Here is a 21,658-nt window from a genome sequence, read left to right as displayed (position 1 = left end):
CCCTCCAAATCCTAGATTTCTTTTAATCCACTAGCCCAGATTTCTTTCACCTGTAAACATATATACTCCAAAAAACCCATGAACTACATGCTGGTAAGAGATTGTCTTGTACAAGAGGCGGTTGAACGGGCATGCCCTCCCTACCAATAAGGGCAACACCTACAGAGTCCTGTACCTTACCCACCCTTAGTTCTGGCACCTGGTGCCAGCCCAATAAATGGTTGTTGAATGAATAAGTGAATGAATTAATGACTGCAGACCATTTTTACTGGGGCTGGTGGCAAGACATCCAAGAGAAAGCAGCCCACAGACTTGAAGCTCACTTTCCAAGTTTTTTAGCAACACGTAATAAAAAGAACAACTCAAAACAATGTGAGTTCAAGGCAGCTCCACTGAGAAATGCAACTTGCTATTTGGGCTGGTTCCGTTTCTGGATACCACTGTCCAGACCTTTGGCACAACTTGCTGTGTAGCTTTGTAGACATAGATGTGCTTCTTGGCCCTTCCATGACCCCATGGTTCACATGCAGAGGTCCCTCCATGTCTTATCCCAGCCCATTAGCTTTCAGAGGCTCTCACAATAGGGCTCTCTCTGTCCCCAGAAGCAAACACACAGCCTAACTGATACCTGAATTTAAAATGAACAAAATACTACAAAGGAAGACAATACCAGAGAGGCTCTGCAGTCCCCTGAGCAGCAAGTGTGGAAGCCTCTGTTCCTTGTCTGGAAGTGGAGCGCTCACCCCACACCCCAGAGGAACTGCTTGGTCCAGAAGATGGAGAAGATGAGCAGCAGGGTGACGCTGAGGATGACGGCCATCAGGTAGGCAAAGATCCGGAACTGAGGGTTGCGGAAACACTCCCTGAGAGAGTAGTGGCTGGGGATGGAGATGGGCATGGGCACGGTGGCACCAGCTGTGTCCTGGGGGTGCCCAGCCTGGTTCCCAGGCTCGGGGCCCAGGTCCAGCGTGTAGACTTGGGGCTGGCGCAGGAAGTAGCGGCTCTTGGGCTGGTCCTTGAGGCAGAGCTGACGGCCCTCCAGGATGACATGGTGGGGCTCCAGGCGGAGCAGGGTTAGCATGGCCGTGTCCGTGGGCAGGTCGGTGACAGGCTGCCCTGAGGCCAGCACAGTGGGCTGGCGACAGAGCGGGCACAGCAGCCGGTGCTGGGCGGGAGTCACCAGGCTGATGTGTGCCAGGCATTCCACGCAGAAGGAGTGGCAGCAGTCCAGCATTTTGGGGGTGTGGAATGTATTATTGAAGGGGTTCCAGCAGACGGGGCACTCCGCCTCAGGCTCCCGGCCTTGCAGTTCGGCCATCCTCAGACCCAGCACCGAGAGACCTCACCGGAAATGTGTCCTGGCATGAAGGGAAACGGAGCAAAGGAACACCATTAAGCTCTGTCCCTGTGCTCATTACTGGGTGAAGTGTTAAAAGGTGTCATCAGCCACATTTTATAGATGAAGAAACCTCAGTTCAAAAAGGTGTAGCGATTTGTTCCAGATCACCCAGTTCCTAAGCCATAGAGTTAAGTCCCCATCAGGACGAAGGCCTGCGCACCCCGGCCTGTATTGCCCTCATGAGCTGGCACTGGAGGAAACTGCACCCCGAGCTTTGAAGGATGAAAATGCCCTTCCTCTCCATGTTCTCTGCCCTTGGCTGCTCTGAATCCACAGAGAGGGTAGGCGAGCCACAGCCAGAGCTTTCACTGAAGGACAACTATTTCCTTCCCTGCTGCCTCAAATCCCTGACCTGGTGATTTCCCTGGTCTGTCCCTCCGGGAATATAGGCCAGGCCTCTTTCCCTTCTCCCTTTGGGCTAGAGGGCCAACCTGCAGAGCCGACTCGCCCAGTCCGGGTGTGGGGACATGGCGCTGACCTGACAAGGGGTGGCTGGTAAGGCTCTCCCCATCACCTGGAAGTCTTGAGGAGGGTGTCCTGCCCAGGTCCCAGATCAGCCTCCCAGAGCCCCCTCTCAGCGCTTGCCTCCCCTACCTCCTCCTCCCTCCCTTTGTCCTGGGAAATCCTCGGGCTACCCACCTGGGCACCAGGGTAAGCAGGCAGACTGCCCTGAAGGGGCTGGGGTTCCAGTCTCTCCCTCTCCTGCATCCACAAAGCTTTGGGAGCCTGCCTCCTCACCGCCAGCCTCCGGGGGCCGTCTCCATGGCAGCACACACGCAGCACCTGCCAGGTGGCCGGCTGCAGCCTCTTGAGCACACCTACCTGGAGCAAAGGCCAGGAGCTGACTGGGTGGCGAGGTGGGGAGTGCCCCTGGGTGTGGCAACCAATGAACCTGGAAGCCAAGAATCTACAAGACTGTGGACGGTCCCTTCCAGATCTGGGATCCCTGGCCGGGAAAGATAGGGGTGGCAAGCTCCTTTTTCTAGACTGTGGAGAGGGAAAGTGAGCCTTCAGGCTTCCCCATGTCCCATCTCCCAGGCCCTCATTTCTTTTCTAAAATAGCTGGAAATTCCTCCTCCCTCCCCAACACAAAGAGGCTGCCTGCCTTGCACTTTAACTGCTGGGAAATTTACCTACTTCACAACCTGGAAGTTCAGAATATCAGATTCAGCTGCAGCCAGAACGTGCAAGCCTTGCTGCCTTCTGCTTTGTTCTCAGAACCTGCAGCCCGCCTGGCAGGCGCCGACCCGCTTTGAACCTAAGAGTTCAAGTGTTGGCGGCCATCCCACCCAACCCTGGGGGTTGAGACGGAGGAGTCGGGCAGGAGGAAAACTCCAGCCCAGCTCCCCCATTTCAGCCACAAACAGCTGGCTTTTATCTGTTTCTTATATTGGTTCATCTGAATAATTTGAAGAGTTGAGCTTCTAGGGGAAAAAGAAAAGAAAAGGGAAGGGAAGAGAGGGGAGGGGAGGGGAGGGGAAGGGAAAAAATTTGAAAACCACTTCTCCAGTCCTAACCACTCATTTTGCAGATGGGCGATGAGAAGTGACTCACCCAAGGTCACCCAGCTAGTTAATGGTGACACTGGGACCAGTGTCTTCGGACACCCAGTCCACCCCACCAAGCGGCTGTCATAAAGTCAGAGCACAGCTGCATCCACCTGCTGGATGTGTGTGGTTAGCAAGACCGTATGGGTTTGCATTTTATCGGGAGATTCCTCAGGGCCGTAAGTCTCTCGTGGTGGGAATCCAGGAACTGTGCCAGGGAAGATTCTGCGTCAGTAAGTCTCCCTTGTGCCCCTTCGTGACATCATTACCCTGCCCAAGTCAACACCTGAAGCAAAATCTGCTTATACCTTCTCATCCAAGCCTTCTTGTTTTTACCCCGAGACCTCGGTCACTGCTCCATTTAGGGGAGAAGGAGACAAAGATTTGCAGGGGGAATGGAACAGCCCTGCCCAAAGCTGTTTGCCAAGGTCCTTACCAGTGCCCAATGCATGCACCACCCACCCACTCACTTAGCACAGTGCTAAACCCTGGCCGGCTAAATAATGGAGACACAAGAGACATGGCCTTTGATCTCACAGCATTTAGTCTAGTGAGGGAAAAAGACATTTAATGAGTAACAGATAAATAAATAAATGCATAATTTTGATGAATGCTGTAAAGAGGGGGGTGAGGGAGGGCTTGGGAGGGGTTGGCTGCTTCCAATGAGACTACCAGGGAAGGTTTCTCCAAAGGATGAGAAGAATCCAGCCAAGCAGAGTGGAGGGAAAAGCACTCCAAACCAACGGAACAGCAGATGCCAGCATGCTACGGTGAGAATGAGCTCTGCTGATTTGAGGAAGTGAAGAGCAGTCAGGGTGAGGGAGGTGGTGCGGTAGGCAGAGGCTGGACAGGAAAAGGGCCCAAGATAAGCCAGAGGAGAAAAAGGCAGGACCTGTAAGCTCTGAATGCATTTGGGTGTGAAGAAGGGGGGTGACCTGACACTACTGGCATTTGTCAAACATCATTCCAGTTGCAGAGCAGAGAACAGACTGGGAGGGGCAAGAGTGGAAATGGAAGATCAGTTGGGGCTTAGCAGCGGCTCAGGCATGAGCCAGGGATGCATGGCCCAGGTCAGGAGATGGCAGAGAAGATAAAAGGGGAGGGGGTGAAAGGTATCTTTGGAGACGGAGTCAAAAACACCTCCCAAGAGGCAGCGGGCAGTTAGACTCTGGAACCAGGCTGTCCCGGCCCATGGCAGCTCTGACTCGAATCGAATCGCCTAACCTCTCTGTGCCTCAATTTCCTCATCTGACAAGCAAGCTAAAAGAAATACATTGGGGGTGGGGTGTAAAGCTTTTAGATAGAGGCTGGCACCCATAAAGACCCTATATGAGACAATTGGTGTTACCACTGCGAATGGATTTGAGGGAGCGGCCATGAAAAAGTTTTATGCCTCGAGCTTTTAGGAGTCCCTGAATCCCAGAGTTATGTCTGAAGCATACCTTAAATACTTTGCAAAAGGCTTAACATGGACATAACCTTTGACCCAGCCATTCCCACATTGGGAATCTATCCCATAAAAATAATCAAGGACCCTTCAAAGATATGATTAGTGATACCTTTTGCAGCACTGTGCGAATGGTGAAGTACTGAGAACTACCTAATTATCCAATACTTTATTGATTAAGTACATTCTGCTCCACCCATACAAAGAGACATTCTGCAGCCTTAAAATGATGTGATAACATATTAATGTGGAAATATGTTTATAATATGTCTTCAAATGAAAAAAGAATAGGCAATAAAACCATATTACAATATAATCTAATTTCCAAGAATATATGTGCAGTGGAAAAAATGTCTAGAAAGATAAACACAAAATGTCAACGGGGTTATCTCTGGGGGTAGGATCACAGGATTTTTTTTTAACACTGTCTTATCTGGAAATTCTATTACTCCAGTAAGCTTGTATTACTGACCCAGATCTACTTTCCCTGTAGTTTCCTGCCATTGTCTGACTGCCAGTCTAGGCTTTTCTCCTTCCTGCCACCAAGAAGGAAGAGAAATCTGAAAGGAGTTGGGGGACTCCTGTCTAATTAGGGTGCGCCGGGGAAGTTACTTGGCCTCTCTGAGCCCCAATTTTTCCTTTTTGCCGGGGATATCATCACTGGTTCTGTCTACTCTTAGCACTGTGAGATTCTGGAGGGGAGAGAGGCATGTCACCTGAAAAGAGGGGTGATCACAACTGCTCCACCACCTGGACCCTCCCCTGCCATGTTCCCCCCGGGTGCCCACTGTTGTTTCAGGTTCAGTTGCCCAGGCAGAGTCCAGTCTCTCCAGGAGACACTCCGGCCATGGATCCACCTTACCCTTGACCCCAAGCCAGGACACCTCAGCTGCAGTAAGTCCTAAACACCACACCAAAGTCCCTGCCTCAGTCTGTGACCAAATCTGTCAGTCAAGTATTAATTATCCATGTGTCACCCCAGCATTTTCAACCTCAAGACAACAGAGATGAAGAATTTGCATTTGTACAGCACTTCACAGTTTACAAAGGGCCCCAGTGCTTGTAAAGATCTAAGTGTGGAGACTCATATCTAGATGGTATAAGTGCCTTTTACAATTTTTTCCCCATTGTATAAAGCCATTTGATTCTTTAAAACCACCCTGTGAGGGTAGCAGGGTTGGGAGAAAGCCTGCAGTCTTTGGAACCAGACTTATTCACTGTGGGATCTTGGACAAATGGCTTAACCTCTCTGAGCTTTATTTTCCTCTGTAACATGGGTTACTGGTCCCACCTTACAAGGTTCCTGTGAGGAAGGAATAAAGTGTGTAACGTGCCCAGCAGAACACAGCAGGCAATCAACGTGTGGTGTGATTGTTTTTATACCCATTTTATAGATGGGGAAACCAAGGCCCGGCCCCATGAAGTGACTTGCCCAAGGCTCCACTGCTAAAGGATGGCTGAGCTTGAAAGAGGAACCCAGGAGCCCTGTCTTAGGCCAGGGTTCACCCGCTGGCCCACGGGCACCCTTCCCCCTTCCCTCCACCCCTCTCTCGGTCTCCTCACCTGCCCCTTCAGAGCTGCCTCCTCCTCTGGTTCCCAACTGCAGCCGGCGAGCAGGTGCTCTGTGCTTGGTTTCCAGGCAGTTGTGGGCCGGTGTCATTTGCACGGCCTCCAGGCAGCCCTCGGCCAGCTATTGCTGCCTGTTCCTTCTGTTCACTTTGCATCGTCCGCACTTCCAGAGGACACCCTGGAAGCTTCCGGCTCTTTGACTTCCTCCCGCCAGCCACTCTCGCTTTTTCTCCGGGGCGTGGAAGCCGACGCATCTCGCAGGCCCCGGCCCTGGGCTGGGCTGTTCCCGGCCGTCACTCACCGCGGGGGGCGCCGCCCTCGCCGCGCCCACCTGCCCGCTCTCACGCGCCGCCGGACGCTGGCGGGAAGCCGGGATCTCTGCCCTCGACCCCACCACAGATGGATCCCTCCCCACTCTAAGCTCCACAATCAAGATCCAAAGAGCCCTTGTGAAATAGTAGGAAAAGGGCAAATAGTCCACAGAACAGCAGAAAGGCGAGAGGCAGTTGAGCTCAAGGATGAAAAGCCTGGGTTCCTCAATCCAGTCAGACTTGTGGGTCAGAGTCGTGGGAGCCCAGACTCCACTCAGCAGCGGTGGAGACCAGAGCAAACTGGTTAACTCCTCCCAGCCTCAGTTTCCTCACCCGAAAATGGGGAAAATAATTTTACCTACCGAATCTGCAGACTAAATAAGAGAAGGCATGTAGAGAGCTTATCACAGTGACTGGTGCACAGTAAGATGCAGTAATGTTAACTAGAACTATTATAATTATATGTCAGGCAATCTCAGAAAAAGAAATTTCAGTCTTATACATATAGGCATATATACATGTTAATGTTTAACCTCATTTATAATTAGAGAAATTCAAATTTAAATAAGACACTCAGTTTTCTGTTTGACAAATATCAAAAGCAATCCTAGCTAAAAACAGCTACTGTAGTATTAAAAGCAATAATAGCAGTTTTCTATGTGCTTTACTGAATGCTTCCGCTATGTGGTGCTGAATCCTGCCAGCAACCCCAGGCGGTACAGTGCCTACAGGAGGGAACGCATAAATGAGTGACTTATCGCTACTTTTCCACAGATGAGGAATTGGAAGCTCAGAGAGAGTAAGGGATTTATTTGCCCACGAGCTCCTGAGAAGCAGGTAAGACAGCTGGGACTGGAAGCCTGGCTCTGAAATCAGTTCCAACACCTGACCACCTTCCAAAAGTTTGTTGACATGGCTCATCTTTTGTTCCTTCTCACCTTCTCTTTGTATTTATGTTCCGCTCCTTTTATTCTTTTCCTGACTTTTAAGATGGGGTTTGGAGAATAAACAGAAATACATGTATTTGATTGTCAATGTAACCAGATGTCCTGATCCCTTTGGTTTATATTTTTTGAAATTTAATTTACATTTCAACATGTGAAAGGTTTGATTTTGCAATGAAAATTTTCTCCCCAGCCACTAGTTTCCCTCCCTAGAGATTAAAGATATTATACTATCAGTTTCTTATGTATCTTTCCAGAGATGATTTATGCATACACAAACAAAATTTCTATGGCAAAACATCTCTGAATCCATTTTCCTCCTTTTTTCACAAATGGTGGCATTTTGTATATACTGTTCTGCTCCCTGCTTTTTTTGCAAGGGGAAATGTATCTGAGATAGCATCCTGTATTAGTTCATAAAGAGCTTTTTCAGTTTTTTACTGGTGTATCATATTTCATTGAAAGGATGTACCTGGAATTGGAAATTATTTAATGAATCTCCTATTGATCTAATCCCCTCATTTTAAATATTTAAATATTGGATGGAAGGATACATGCAGAAGTGATTGCAGGGTTTAGGTTAGCCTAGAATTGTGTAAAAGTAAAATCATGGACCTTGGGAAGTTTTAGGTCTCTAAGGAGGTTCTCTAAGCAACTCTCCTCTTTCCATGCTGGAGACGGAGGGACGCAGTAGCTTGTAGCCTTGCCATCCGTCTTGGCTCTGTAGTTCCCTATTTTCCAATGTTACTGCCGGTTAGGTTGGTGGAGATTCAAGAGACTGATTCAGCCCAAAGGATCTGGTTTGTATTTGAGAGTTTGAAAGCCACACTTTCCAGCTGGGTAGCACCAGTGTAAGCCATATAAGAAGTTCATACACCTTGATCTCATAATACCCTGGAAAAATCCAAAGGATATGCCTATATCTGTGGGTTGAGTGAGGATGTTCATCAGTTTTATGTGGACCACAAATTGTTGAAAACAACGCCCAGCCCACCGATTAAGTGGAAGATGACATAATCATTTTAAATGATCATGTAGTATTTTTACTGACTTGTAAAATAGTCACAGTATATTGTTCCTGGAGAAGGAAAGCACTTCACACGATGTTATGAGGAAGGTAAGTTAGATTTTGTAAAACAAAATTTATGTTCAAACTGAAAAGCCTTGAGGCAAAATGTCACAGTGGTTATCTCTGGGTGATGGGCTTACCGGGTATTTTCGTTTTCTTCATATCTATGTGGTCTAAATGATCAATAATAAATATGTATTACTTTTGTAATGGGAAATTGTGAAAGTCAGTCAGTCAGAGTTTTCTGCAGGTGGCAGGGGGTGGGAGGGATGGTTAAGAAATCAGTCAGGGCATGGCGAGCCTTTGCGTAAAAATCAAATTGGTCCTGGCCCTTTTCTGGTTCACTGCTTGGCTAGTGACCAATTGCACAATCATGACATCTGGGGCTGGTCAGAGCCAGGAGAGGACTTTGCAAACAGTGGGGATTTTTCTGGGGAGATACCCAGAGGACCGAGGCCAGCCAGCTGGAAAAGCCCCTTGCCTAAGCAGTCCCTTGTCAGAACGAGTCATGAGACTTGGTGGAGCCCAGCCAAGGTCAGAGGGTGGTATTAACCTCTAGGGGAAAGAGGCAGCAGGGGGCAGGTGGATGGCGGTGGAGGATGGAAAAAAGGCCGTGACAAGGCAGGTTTTGATCAGGTGATGGTCAGTGTTTACCAAGCCAGGCCAAGGCAGGGGCCAACTCTCCTCTGTGGGAGATGCCACCATCTCATGTCTCAGAACCCTGCCTTGGGCCTGTCCAGAGTTCAGGACAGACCCCCAGCAGCCTGGAAATCACCTGGAGATGGTTGGAAATGCAAAATCTTGGGCCCACGCCAGACCTACTGAATCAGAAGACCTCAAGGAGATTCGGGCACACGAAAGTGTGAGGAGTGTTGATTTAAGAGTAGCATCCCCCATACATGCTCCTTGACTCATCCTGATTATATTCGTCCTCAGATTTATAAAGGCTTCCCGAGGACCTGACACCAGGAAGACGGTGCCCCAGCCAGGGCTGGGTGCTGTAAGGGTAAATATAAATTGAAAGAGAAAAAAAAATTTTTTCCCCTGGTGCAAAAAGAGAAAAAGACCCTTCCTACCCCAACTCTGCGTTTACTTAGGGCATTTTCTTTAGACACTTTGTAATTGTGGATTATTTCCCTGTCTCTCTGTTTGTATATCCTTTAAAAGCTGAATAAATCTTTTGCCAGTTTTACAACCCAGGAATGTTTTTCTCAAGCACCTGGGAGCCATTTCATTAAAACTGGAATCATCAAGGAAAGTGGAACCCTTACCGCCCCCCCTCTTCCATGGGAGTTTAACTTAAGGTCCAGGCTCCAAATTGAAACTGTCTCCCTGTCTTAGAGCTATGAGAAGTTTCTTTTCGTTTGGAGGAAGACAATTAGCAAACACAAAGGCCACCCTAATTACCAGGTGAGTTTAAGATGAACTATGGGTGACAAATGGTGCTGTCAAGGCCTCTTGCTTGAGGACTGGTTAAGAGTTACTGATTACCCTGAGAACATGCACGTAATGGCGTGTATCTGCTTGGCATTATATATAAGAGGGTGAGATTTCTTTCTTTCAGCACATTCTGGTTAAATGCTTATTCAATAATAAAATTGTTTTTCTTTCTCATCTACTTTTTTGGAGAGGTTTTCTGGGTTGGGAGAAGCTTTTGTTTTTAATTATGTTTCCCAAACAGTGCAACCCCACCTGAGAATGGACATCTCCCTGCACCTGCTACGCATCACCTCAATTCTTTTTACAGGATCACAATCTCTTATGTGAAATCTAGGGGCCAGATTGTTTCAGAATGCGGAATTTTTCATATTTTAGGAAGGTAATATGATGCATTTGCCATATGCTAAGTAATTCCTCCAGTGAGTTCTGGGGCAGCATCTTGTAATCAAACACTAATAATCTGCAGTTTATTATGAATATTGATAAGAAAAAGAATAAACACCAGAAGGTCAGGTCAGGTTTTGACTCAAATTTAATGGAAACACTTTTTTTCCTGAGTGTGGGGAGTTTAGAATTGTGGATAAATGTTAGGGACTATTTTATATTATCATTTTATTTTTTTGTTTAGATTGTGTCTGTAAAGGTAGAAATCTGGTATTATTTCCTACCTTTTGTTAACCTCAGATGTATTGGGAACTACAAGATCTAGATATTCTTTCAAATATAAAGCAGTTCACATATTTCACCTCACAAAGCAGGTCACAGCTGCAATGGTTATCCCCAGCTCAACTCAAGGGATTCTGTGAGGAGTAATTTCAGTGAAATGAAGCAATTTATCTCAGCTACCACTGTTGCCAAATGTGCCGGTCTGGATATATTACATCCACCAGAAAAATCTACGTTCTGTAATGCAATCTTGTGGGGGCAGATGTATTTAGTCTTGATTAGGTTGGAACCTTTGGATTAGGTTGTTTCCATGGAGATGTGACCCACTCAATTGTAGGTGATAATTGTGATTGAATTATTTCCATGGAGGTGCCACCCCACCCATTCAGCGTGGGTCTTAATTAAAACATTGGAGCCCTATAAGAGCTCGGACAGAAGGAGCTCAGTACTCTAGCTTAGGGAGACATTTTGGAGATGGCCATTGAAAGCAGACTTTTGCTGATGCTTTGGAGATACTAACCCAGAGTTTGCTCCGGAGAAGATAAGAGGACAAAACGCCCCAACAGCAACATTTTAAAGAATGCACAGGAGCTGAGAGAGGAGCTGGAACACAACCCAGGATCAGCAGATGCCAGCCACATGCCTTCCCAGCTAACAGAGGTTTCCTGGACGCTATTGGCCTTCCTTCGGTGAAAGCATACTCATGTTGATGCCTTAATTTGGAAATTTTTATGGTCTTAAGACTGTAAATTTGTAACCAAATAAACCCCTTTATAAAAGTCAATCCATTTCTGGTATTTTGCATAATGGCAGCATTAGCAAACTGGAACACCAAGTATCAGCGCTAAGGTGGAAACCCAGGGCCTCCAACTCCTGGACCAGTGCTCTTTCCTTCCTCTCCCTTCATGTGAGGACAGTGTGTGTGAGCCTTCTCTTCCCCTCAGTCCCCGTGCCATGTCTGCAGAGGACACGCTTATGCTGAAGGACAAAGGATAAAATATCTCTTGCCCATGCCAGCTGGTATGTTTAGAAACACAGATCTGAAATTGAACAGCCCTTTCTCCAGCTGCTCTGTGAATGATCTCGTCATTCAACCCCTAGACATTCAGCTCCAACAGGTGGCAGTAACTGGCCATTGGAGGTCCGTGGTGCAAGTTGGTCCAGGCACAGTCAGGGGGTCCTCACACTTCTTCTGAAGCATCTCTGAGCCCCGCCAGGAGGACAGTGCCAAAGGGTTGGCTGGAGGCCATTGAAAAGTCATGCTTGTGCAAGGAAGGGACGGGAAGGGTCCAGGAAATTCCCAAAGTCCTTCTCCAAATGTCAAGAGATAACACTGCTGGGCTGGAGGCCATCTCTGCTCGTGCAAAGCCCAGCTGGCAGCACTGGCACAGGGACCCTCTCGCAGGGCTTTTATGTCTTCATAGTATCAAAATCAGGAAGCCAGAGACTTCCCTCCTCTCTGGGTCTGGAGGCCCTCTCATTTCTTCTCCTTCTCGGGTCTCAAGGTCTTTCACTCTCTCCATGGCCACACACTCTCACTCATCTGTGCACCTCTCATGGGAGATATTGTATAACATTTATGGTACTTCATTTTCAATATAGAAAAATTAGGAAATGGGTCAATATGATAATTACTGTCATTTATAAACAATGCTAGGCACTGTTGTAATAAGGACTCTACCTGAAGTTTATAATTTATCCCTGATGACAACTCTATGGGTAGATGCCATCTTCATCATCATCTCCATTTTACAGATGAGGACGCTAAAGCACCAAGAGGTTAAGTCACTCGCCCAAGGTCACAAGGCTAGGAAGTGGGAGACTGGGATTTGAACCCGGCAGCCTGGTGTCAGGGTCCACACCCCCACCTAGCAGGCCACACTGCCACCTATAGGGAGAAAATAAATTTATCCAAACTTCTACAAGCAGAGATAACACCAGCACATATGGTGTATAGATTTTCAGTCTCTTTTCAATATTTTAAATATAGAAATATATATTCTTTACAAATTGTTATAAAATATCAGGCTGTTCTGTAGCATGCTTTTTTCACTGATTTTTCTGCATCATAAAACATTCTTCTACAACCTACAATAAGTAGCTTTATTTTTTTTTTATTGTAAAAGTGATCTGGAGAGACTCGGGCAAGATGGCGGCATAGAGAGGAGTGGAAGCTAAGTAGTCCCCCTGGAACAACTACAAAAAACCAGAAACAACTAGTAAATAATCCAGAATAACTGCAGGGGGACAAACGAGACCATCCATTCATCATACACCAACCTGAATTGGGAGGAATGCCTGAGAACACAGCATAAAATCTGTAAGTAAAACCTGCAGAACCAGGTCGGGAGACCCCCTCCCCCATAGCCCGAGCTGCCGAGCCGCGTGGTGCCACAGAGAAGCTCTCTCCCAGCAAGCGAATACAGCTCAGCTGAGCTCCAACTGGGGTTTTAAGTAGCGAGTGTGAACTGCTCACTACAGGTACCCAGCCCCAAAAAACAGACAGAGGCTTTGGGTGACGACTGATCTGGGAGAGCCGGAGGGTCGCCTTGGACTGGGTCTGAAGGGGACTATCTGTTTCTTTTTTGGCTCAGTGGAGAAAGCCCCAGTCATTTTCAGTTTCCAGGGCTGTGAAGCAGAGAAGGGTGGAGACACCACAAGCAGAGAGCGAGACCACTGAAATGCTAATGACCTCCACCTGGGGGCTCTGTCTTCTCTAGGAGGAAAGGGGTGGGGCCCTTTCCATTCAGAACCAGACCCCAGAGCCTGGGGGAACACAGCCATACCTCCTCACACCAGTCAAGAATTATAGGCTAACAGGTGTCACCTGCTGGGCAGAAAAGCACGGTGACCCGAGGCATCAAAGGGTGGAGCAATTTTCTAAGACACACCCTCAGGGAAACCAGATACTGAATATTTCTTCCCTCTGGGACCTGAGCCTGTTCTGGTCTGGGAAAACCTGATTTGGATAACCAAGGAAACCATGCCTAGACAACAGAAAATTACAACCTACACTAAGAAAAACAAAGTTATGGCCCAGTCAAAGGAACAAACGTACACTTCAACTGAGATACAGGAATTTAAACAACTAATGCTAAATCAATTCAAAAAGTTTAGAGAAGATATTGCAAAAGAGATAGAGGCTGTAAAGGAAGAACTGGACATGTATACAGCAGAAATCAAAAGTTCAAAAAACCTACTAGTAGAATCTATGGAAATGAAAGGCACAACACAAGAGATGAAAGACACAATGGAAACATACAACAGCAGATCTCAAGAGGCAGAAGAAAACACTCAGGAACTGGAGAACAAAACACCTGAAGCCTACACGCAAAGGAGCAGATGGAGAAAAGAATGAAAAAATATGAGCAACGTCTCCGGGAACTCAAGGATGAAACAAAGTACAATAATGTACATATCATTGGTGTCCCAGAAGGAGAAGAGAAGGGAAAGGGGGCAGAAGCAATAATAGAGGAAATAATTAATGAAAATTTCCCATCTCTTACGAAAGACATAAAATTACAGATCCAAGAAGCGCAGCGTACTCCAAACAGAAGAGATATGAAGAGGCCTACGCCAAGACACTTAATAATCAGATTATCAAATGTCAAAGACAAGAGAGAATCCTGAAAGCAGCAAGAGAAAAACAATCCATTACATACAAAGGAAGCTTCATAAGACTATGTGCGGATCTCTCAGCAGAAACCACGGAAGGCAAGAAGGAAGTGGTGTGATATATTTAAGATACTGAAAGAGAAAAACCACCAACCAAGAATCCTGTATCCAGCAAAGCTGTCCTTCAAATATGAGGGAGAGCTCAAAATATTTTCTGACAAACAGACAATGAGAGACTTTGTGAACAAGGCACCTGCCCTACAGGAAATACTAAAGGGAGCACTACAGGGTGATAGAAGACAGGAGTGTGTGGTTTGGAGCACAATTTTGGGAGATGGTAGCACAACAATGTAAGTACACTGAACAAAGGTAACTATGAATACGGTTGAGAGAGAAAGATGGGGAGCATGTGAGACACCACAAGAAAGGAGGAAAGATAACGACTGGGACTGTGTAACTTGGTGAAATCTAGAGTATTCAACAATTGTGATAAAATGTACAAATACGTTCTTTTACGAGGGAGAACAAGCAAATGTCAACCTTGCAAGGTGTTAAAAATGGGGAGGCATTGGGGGAGGGATGCAATCAGCATAAACTAGAGACTGTAACTAATAGAATCATTGTATTATGCTTTCTTTAATGTAACAAAGGTGATATACCAAGGTGAATGCAGATAAGAGGGGGGGATAGGGGAGGCATGTTAGACACTTGACATTGGTGGTATTGTCTGATTCTTTATTCTACTTTGATTTAAGGTTATTTTTCCTTTTGCTGCTTCCTAGCTGTCATTTTTTTTGTTTCCTCTTTCTTTTGCCTCTCTACCTTCTTTGACTCTCCCTCCTGCCTTGTGGAAGAAATGTAGATGCTCTTGCTTAGTATGAGCAGAATGTTCAATTAGGATGAACTTAAATGTTTGGAAGTGAACAGGGGTGTTGGTAGCAAGATGTGAGAATAACTAACAGCGCCGAATGGTGTGTGAATGAGGTGGAAAGGGGAAGCTCAGAGTCATATATGTCACCAGAAGGAAAGTTGGAGCTCAAAAGATGGAAATGTATAAAACTGAATCCTATGGTGGGCAATGTCCATGATCAACTGTACAAATACTAGAAATCACTTCATGAACCAGAACAAATGTATGACAATACAATTAGAAGTTAATAATAGATGGGCATATAGGGAAGAACTATATACCTATTACAAACTATATACTACAGTTAGTAGTATTTCAACATTTTTTCATAAACAGTTAACAAACGTACTATATCAATACTAGGAGTCAACAATCGAGGGGGGTTGGTTAGGGATAGCGGAGGTTTAGAGCTTCCTTTTCTTTTTTTCTTTTTTCATCTTTCACTTTATTTCTTGTCTGGAGTAATGAAAAGTTTCTAAAAATTGAACAAAAATTAAGTGTTATGGATGCACAGCTGTATGAGGGTACCCAGGGGCAAGTGATTGTACACTTTGGATCTTTGGATAATTGTATGGTATCTGAACAATCTCAATAAAAATGAAAAAAAAAAAAAGTGATCCGGAACTCTGTTTGGGGTGATGGAAAAGTTTTAGTGATGGATGATGTTGATAGTACAAATTGTGAATGTAATTGACACAACTGAATTGTATACTTGAAAGTGGTTGAAATGGGAGACTTTATGTTGTATGTTACCACAATACAAATAAAAAAAAAAACCATAGAATCATACAACACAAAGCGTGAACCATCATGGAAACCATGGACTTCAGTTAGTAATGTAGTGATATAGGTTGACCAATTGTAACACATGTACCACGCTGATACAAAATGTCAGTAAAAAGGAAAACGGTGTGTGTGTGAATGGGGGTGTATGGGAACACTGTACTCTGCATGATTTTTCTGTAAATGTGCAGCTGTTCTAAAAAGTAAGTTTTTAAAAAGTGTGGTACAGGAAAAAACAAATATATCTATTTGCCTGTATATGCATAAAATGTCTCTGAAAGGCTACACTAGACACTGGTTGCCTCTGGAGGGAGCCAGAGAGAAGACAGACAGATGAGACTTTACTGTATAACCTTTTGTACTCTTGAATTGTGAACATATAGATATATTATTTATTTCAAAAGCAAGTTTAAAAAATGAAACTGATACAACCTTATTGAAAAAAAAAAGCAAACCAAACAATACAGAAATTCATCCTTAAACTCGATACTCAGAGATATCACTGTTAATATTTTGCTCTATTTCTTCCAGATTTCTGTTTATGAATGAAGAGACATGTCTGCAGAAACATTTTTACCAAAATGAGATGATGCTGTATGATGCTATTTTGTTACCTGTTTTTCACTTAGGGTAAATCAAGGACAATAAATGGTGGTTATTGGTCATGTGAAGTTAACCATTTACAAAAGACTATTTCTGGATGAACTGAGAGTCTGGTGTCTGGGCAGGCAGTGCTAGCTGACACCAAGCCCCATGACCCTGAAATCTGGGCTTTTCAATTTGCTGTGTGCAGGACCTCGAGGAGGCAGGATACTGTATTCAGATCCTGGGATGTTAACATGTGGAGCTATATTCAATGTTTCTTCTGTCTGCAATGTTTAAACCTGTGTCATTTATTCCATAGGAGCAACACCTCCTACCTGCCCCTGCCCCCAGCCTTCATGCCCACCGCCACCAGGACAAGGCCACTGCAAGTCACCGCCCTGGTGGAAGAACCAGTCTGCGTTCCAAAGACCCAGGCGCCCATCTGCCTCTGCCACATCCCGTGACCTTGAGCAAGTTACTTTCCTATTCTGTAGAACCGAGGTAACTATCTCTACCATGCCTACCTCACAGCATTAGTTAATTGGAAGTCAGTTGGGATTATGAGTGTGAAAGTAACATGTAAAATACCGAGCACTGTATACATATAAAGATTTATTGTTAAATCTTGGCCTCTAAAGTAGAGGGAGAAGGGTGGATCCCAAATCCAGCTGGTCCAGCTTCCCTCAAATGTTGGCACATGAAGCTAAGGACACTCTGATTCTACAACAGCTACACATTCATCTTTTTTTTTTAATTGTGAACTTTAACATACATACTTAACAGTGACACATTCATCTTTAAAACAGAGGAGCTGTAAAGTTCAAGAGCACAAAGCATTGGGGAGGATGTGGAGCAATTCAAACTGGACTAACTCTCCACACAGCTGGTGGGAATGTAGATTGGTGTAAGCTTTGGAAAGCTCTTTGGCTACAGCTGCTGAAGGGGCTCATGTGAATACCATATGGCATGCCAAGGCCTCTGCTGAGTTATATAACAAACCCAAATGCATGCATATGTTCACCAAAAGACATAATATCAGAATGTAATAGCCCCCAGATACCCATCAGTAGTTAAATGGATCAAAATTACAATATTTTCACACAATAGAATACTATACAGCAACAAGAATGAATGATCTTCAACTACATGCAACAATAGGACCCCAGAAACATGTTGAGCAAAAGCCTGACCAAAAAAAAAAAAAAAAAAAAGTACACACTTGTTTCACTTAAATCTATTGTGGTATTACCACCCACCCCAAAACTTAATGCCTTAAAACAATGATTTATTGTTTCTCATGACTGTATGGGAGGCTGTACAGTTTCTCTCCTGATTTTGCCCAGGCTTGCAGAAGAGGCTGCCTTCAGCTCCTGATCTGGCTGGGTTGGAAGGTCCGAGGGTGGGGGTAGGGGGGTCTCACTCACATAGCTGGTGGTGCCAGTTGTTGGCTGGGGCTCCTCGGTTCTTCTCAGCATGGCCCAGGCTACTGTCCTTACCTGGCAGTCACAGGGGAGTGTTCCAAGAGGTCGAGAGTGGAAGTTGCAAGGTCCCTTAAGGCCTGGCCTCAGAAGTTGCATAATTTCCCTTCCTCTGCTTTGTAATGGTCAAATCAAGTCACAAAGCCAGCCCAGATTCAAGGGGCAGGGAAAGAGACCTACCTTTTGATAAGAAAGGACATCGCAAATGGGCACGCATACAGAAATGGGAGAAATTTGTGGCCATACTTTCCAATCTCCATCATATAGTTTGATTCCATGGGTATGAAGTAGGGAAGCAGGTGAAACCATGTATGCTGTTAGGAAGTCCTGGAGGGACAGACCCAGAGGAGAGTGTGAGGGACACCATCAGACTCCTGGATATGCTTCTTCATCTAGGTGCTGGTTACAAGGGTGTGTTCAGTTATGAAAACTCAGTGTGCCGGTTTGAATGTCTTATGTCCCCCAAAACGCCATTATCTTTGATGTAATCTTGTGGGGCTGATGGATTAGTGTTGATTAGATTGTAATTCTTTGAATGTTTCCATGGAGATGTGACCCACCCAACTGTGGGTGATGACTCTGATTGGATAGTTTCCGTGGAGGTGTGGTCCTGTCCATTCAGCGTGGGCCTTGATTGGTTTCCTGGAGCACTATATAAGCTCAGACAGAAGGAGTGAGCTTGCTACAGCCAAGAGGGACACTTTGAAGAATGCACAGGAGCTGAGAGAACTGCAGTTTACAGAGACATTTTGGAGATGGCCTTTGAAAGCAGACTTTTGCTCCGGAGAAGCTAAGAGAGGACAAACACCCCAAGAGCAACTGAGAGTGACATTCTGGAGAGAAGCTGAAGCCTAGAGAGGAACATCCTGGGAGAAAGCTATTTTGAAACTAGAACTCCGGAGCAGACAACAGCCACGTGCCTTCCCAGTAACAGAGGTTTTCCAGACACCATTGGCCATTGTCCAGTGAAGGTACCTGATTGTTGATGCGTTACCTTGGACACTTCACAGCCTTAAGACTGTAACTGTGTAACCAAATAAACCTCTTTCATAAAAGCCAATCCATTTCTGGTGTTTTGCATTCCAGAAGCATTAACAAACTAGAACACTCAGTGAGCTATAAACTTAAGATGCCTGGAAATTTTTAAATATGATTACCATACTTGAATTCAAAGTTAAAAAATAAATAAACAAAACAGTAGCGTACAAAGGGTGAAGTTCATTTCTCTTTCAGGTAACAGTCCAGCCAGTCGGGTTAGGGGGCAGCTGTTTTCATCTTGCTGTTCTGTCATCTTGTCCTCATCTGCAGAGGTGAAGCTGCGTCACTGGCAGTCTGCTAGCGAAGAGGCACTCAGAGCAGCTGTCCTGAAGCACGTTCCTTTCAAGCTAATAAGGTACGTGTTACACTCCTCACTTCTGCTCAGCATTGGTGGACAAGAACTTATTCAAGTGGCCATGCCTCACTGGGAAAATCATCTTAGCTGAGCAGCTTGTGACAAGAAGTGTCAATTTCAGAGAAATGACTAGCAGTCTGCCACATTTTTAATGAGGAAGCTGCTCTCTTGAATCATTATGTTTTCAAAAGGCTACCTGGAAATAGCAAAGTCCTTTTTTTTCACAGTGTCAAGACGCCAGGTGACCCGAATTCTACACTTTCCTGGTAATTCCTATTTTGAAATGAAGGCTGTTAACAATCACCCTGTGCTTTCCTTAAATATATAAATATGTTATTAATATAGAAATATTAAAATATATTTAGATTAGAAATATACAATTGACCAGATGCCAAGGGTTTGTACACTTTGCTGGGAAAAAGTCAATTGTCTTTGAGAAATTTCTTTATATGATTTTAGAGGGGGCAGCCTCTAAAATGAAGTGTTCAATGAATGAATAAATGAATGAATGAATTTTAGCAGCCTGCATCTTAGGTGCTGAGAGTTATCTGATTAGGGCATACCGGACTAAAACGTCCCATACAAACATTAGGGTTTATTAATCTATAATATGCACAGATAAGCAATTTTATATCAAGCATATGAATAGAATTTAGAGAAACAATTTTATTTGGGAATAGAACCCTGAAAAATCATCAGAGGCTTACTATTTTTTCACATGTACTTTCCCTCTCACATCAGCATGTCCCCTTGCCCCCTTCCCTGTGACCCCCTCCCAACCCACTACCTTGGATTTTCTGACTTGACCTGATGGTTCAAAATATTCTAAGACTTTCCCTGGGACACCTGTCTATTGCCCCTGGGTATTTGGCCAGGGGGTCTCCATGGAGCCAAAAAGTTAATAACTGGTCTAGAAAATACACAAACAAATGTCACGGTCCATGAATTTCTAAAACGAACAGTGAAGGCTCTGTGACATTATGCAAAGGCAAAGGGGTGTGAAGGAGAGTGTTCTGGTACGGAGACCGACGGATCTATGTTCAAATCTCAGTTCTTCCCCTTCCTACCCACATGTCTAACTTTGGATAAAGGACTGTGTGTCCTGGGCCTTGGCTTCCTCATCTGTGAAATGTGAATAATGATGGAAATCATTGTGAGAATGTGTTTGGCCCTCTGTAGGTGCTGAATAAAGTAGTTCCCCTCTCCCACTACTGCTTTGTTCTTACAGAACTGAAAGATCCATAACTTAAAGAATCAAAGGGAGGCCAAACAATAACTAAAGGGTTAGAAAATAAGATCCAAGAATAATGGATAAAGGAATGGTTAATGTTTAGTCTAGACAGGATGGTAAATAACTGGCTGCCCTTTGTAAGTACCTCCTATGTGCCACACTTAGCTTGGCATGTAATGTCCAATCCTTTGAAGAAGGTATGATTACGATACCCATCTTATAAGCAGGGAAACAGATTTTATAATTTGCCCAAAATCATACAGCTAAATGGTGAAGTGGAGATTCAAACTCAGGTCTGATTCTTTGCTTTGGCTTAACAACAGTCTCCCTTTCCAGTCCCTGGAAGCAAAACCTGGGGAGATGGACCTAAAGAGGAGCAGGAGGGAGAGGAGAAGGTTACCGTCAGTCACTGGCATCGGGGACAGGCAGGCCAGAGAAGACAACTGCAGCACCTCTTTCCCTGGCTGGGACTTGTCAGGAAGGGACTCTCCAGGCCCCAGCTGCCTTATGCATGGGCTTGCCCGAAGGCAGGAAGGACTCGAATTTCCCTAGAGGAAAATGGGCCTGTGAGACCAGGCTGGGGACTGAGCTCCTATGGGCCACAGGGGCAGGTCCTGAGAGCACCCTGCCCCTCCTCCTTGAAGGGGGCTCAATGGATGGGGCACAGTGGAGTCTATCCCTCTACTTTTTTCTATACTTTCTATTGTTATTTCAGAGATTCCTTTTGCCTAATTCTGACCATTCCCAATAAATAATTTATATAAAACTAAATAAAAATGAATTTTTTTTAGCCTTAATCTCTAAGCCTCTTAGTTTTCTTACCTACAAAAGCAAGTGTGCTAATTCCTATGGTCCTTGGACCTTTCAGCCTCTTCAAGCCACTTCAGTTCTAGTTTTCATGCAACCTCAGCTCTGGTCTAGAGCAGGCAGAGGTTACTACCTTCCACACTGCTTCTACCTTGAGTAGAACCCAAGGTTTTTGCTTTCTTGCCATAAATGATTATTCACATTGCTGAGAAGTAATGTGTGGTGGTTGGAAGCTGAATATACCCCAGAAAAAAACATGTCCTTAAATTTAATCCATTCCTGTAGGTGTAAACCCATTGTAAGTAGGACCTTTTGATGATTACACTTCAGTTAAGGTATATAACACCTTAATCAGGATGGGTCTTAATCCTATTACTGGAGTCTTTTATAAGGGAATGAAATTCAGACAGAGTGAAAAAGCCACAGGAAGCAAGAAGCTAAACTGGAACCTGGAAGAGAAGGAA

General features: G+C 45.1%; 1 protein-coding gene and 1 long non-coding RNA gene across 5 annotated transcripts; one reads left to right on the top strand and one right to left on the bottom strand.

Moving 5' to 3' along the window:
• Window positions 1-245: 245 nt before the first annotated feature.
• Window positions 246-6,315, bottom strand: RNF183 (ring finger protein 183). Of its 2 annotated transcripts, none has more exons than XM_037851134.1 (2): window positions 5,957-6,315; window positions 246-1,358 (listed from the first exon to the last, which is right to left on the bottom strand). In XM_037851134.1, exon 2 carries the CDS (start codon window positions 1,316-1,318, stop codon window positions 740-742), a length of 579 nt encoding a protein of 192 aa, XP_037707062.1. In that variant the 5' UTR covers window positions 1,319-1,358; window positions 5,957-6,315; the 3' UTR covers window positions 246-739. The 2 variants fall into 2 exon arrangements, with proteins under 2 accessions (XP_037707062.1, XP_037707063.1); XM_037851135.1 differs by lacking the exon at window positions 5,957-6,315 and adding an exon at window positions 2,039-2,256.
• On the top strand, window positions 4,871-21,484 carry LOC119545541. Of its 3 annotated transcripts, XR_005219106.1 has the most exons (4): window positions 4,871-5,287; window positions 7,048-7,110; window positions 16,605-16,786; window positions 18,997-21,484. It is a non-coding gene; the product is annotated as an uncharacterized LOC119545541 (long non-coding RNA). The 3 variants fall into 3 exon arrangements; XR_005219107.1 differs by lacking the exons at window positions 4,871-5,287; window positions 7,048-7,110 and adding an exon at window positions 12,689-12,712; XR_005219108.1 differs by lacking the exons at window positions 4,871-5,287; window positions 7,048-7,110 and adding an exon at window positions 14,317-14,357.
• Window positions 21,485-21,658: the final 174 nt, after the last annotated feature.

The sequence above is a fragment of the Choloepus didactylus genome, chromosome 10, assembly GCF_015220235.1.
Source record: "Choloepus didactylus isolate mChoDid1 chromosome 10, mChoDid1.pri, whole genome shotgun sequence".
In the NCBI taxonomy this organism is placed as follows: domain Eukaryota; kingdom Metazoa; phylum Chordata; class Mammalia; order Pilosa; family Megalonychidae; genus Choloepus; species Choloepus didactylus.
This window is presented reverse-complemented; position numbering and strand designations above follow the sequence as displayed.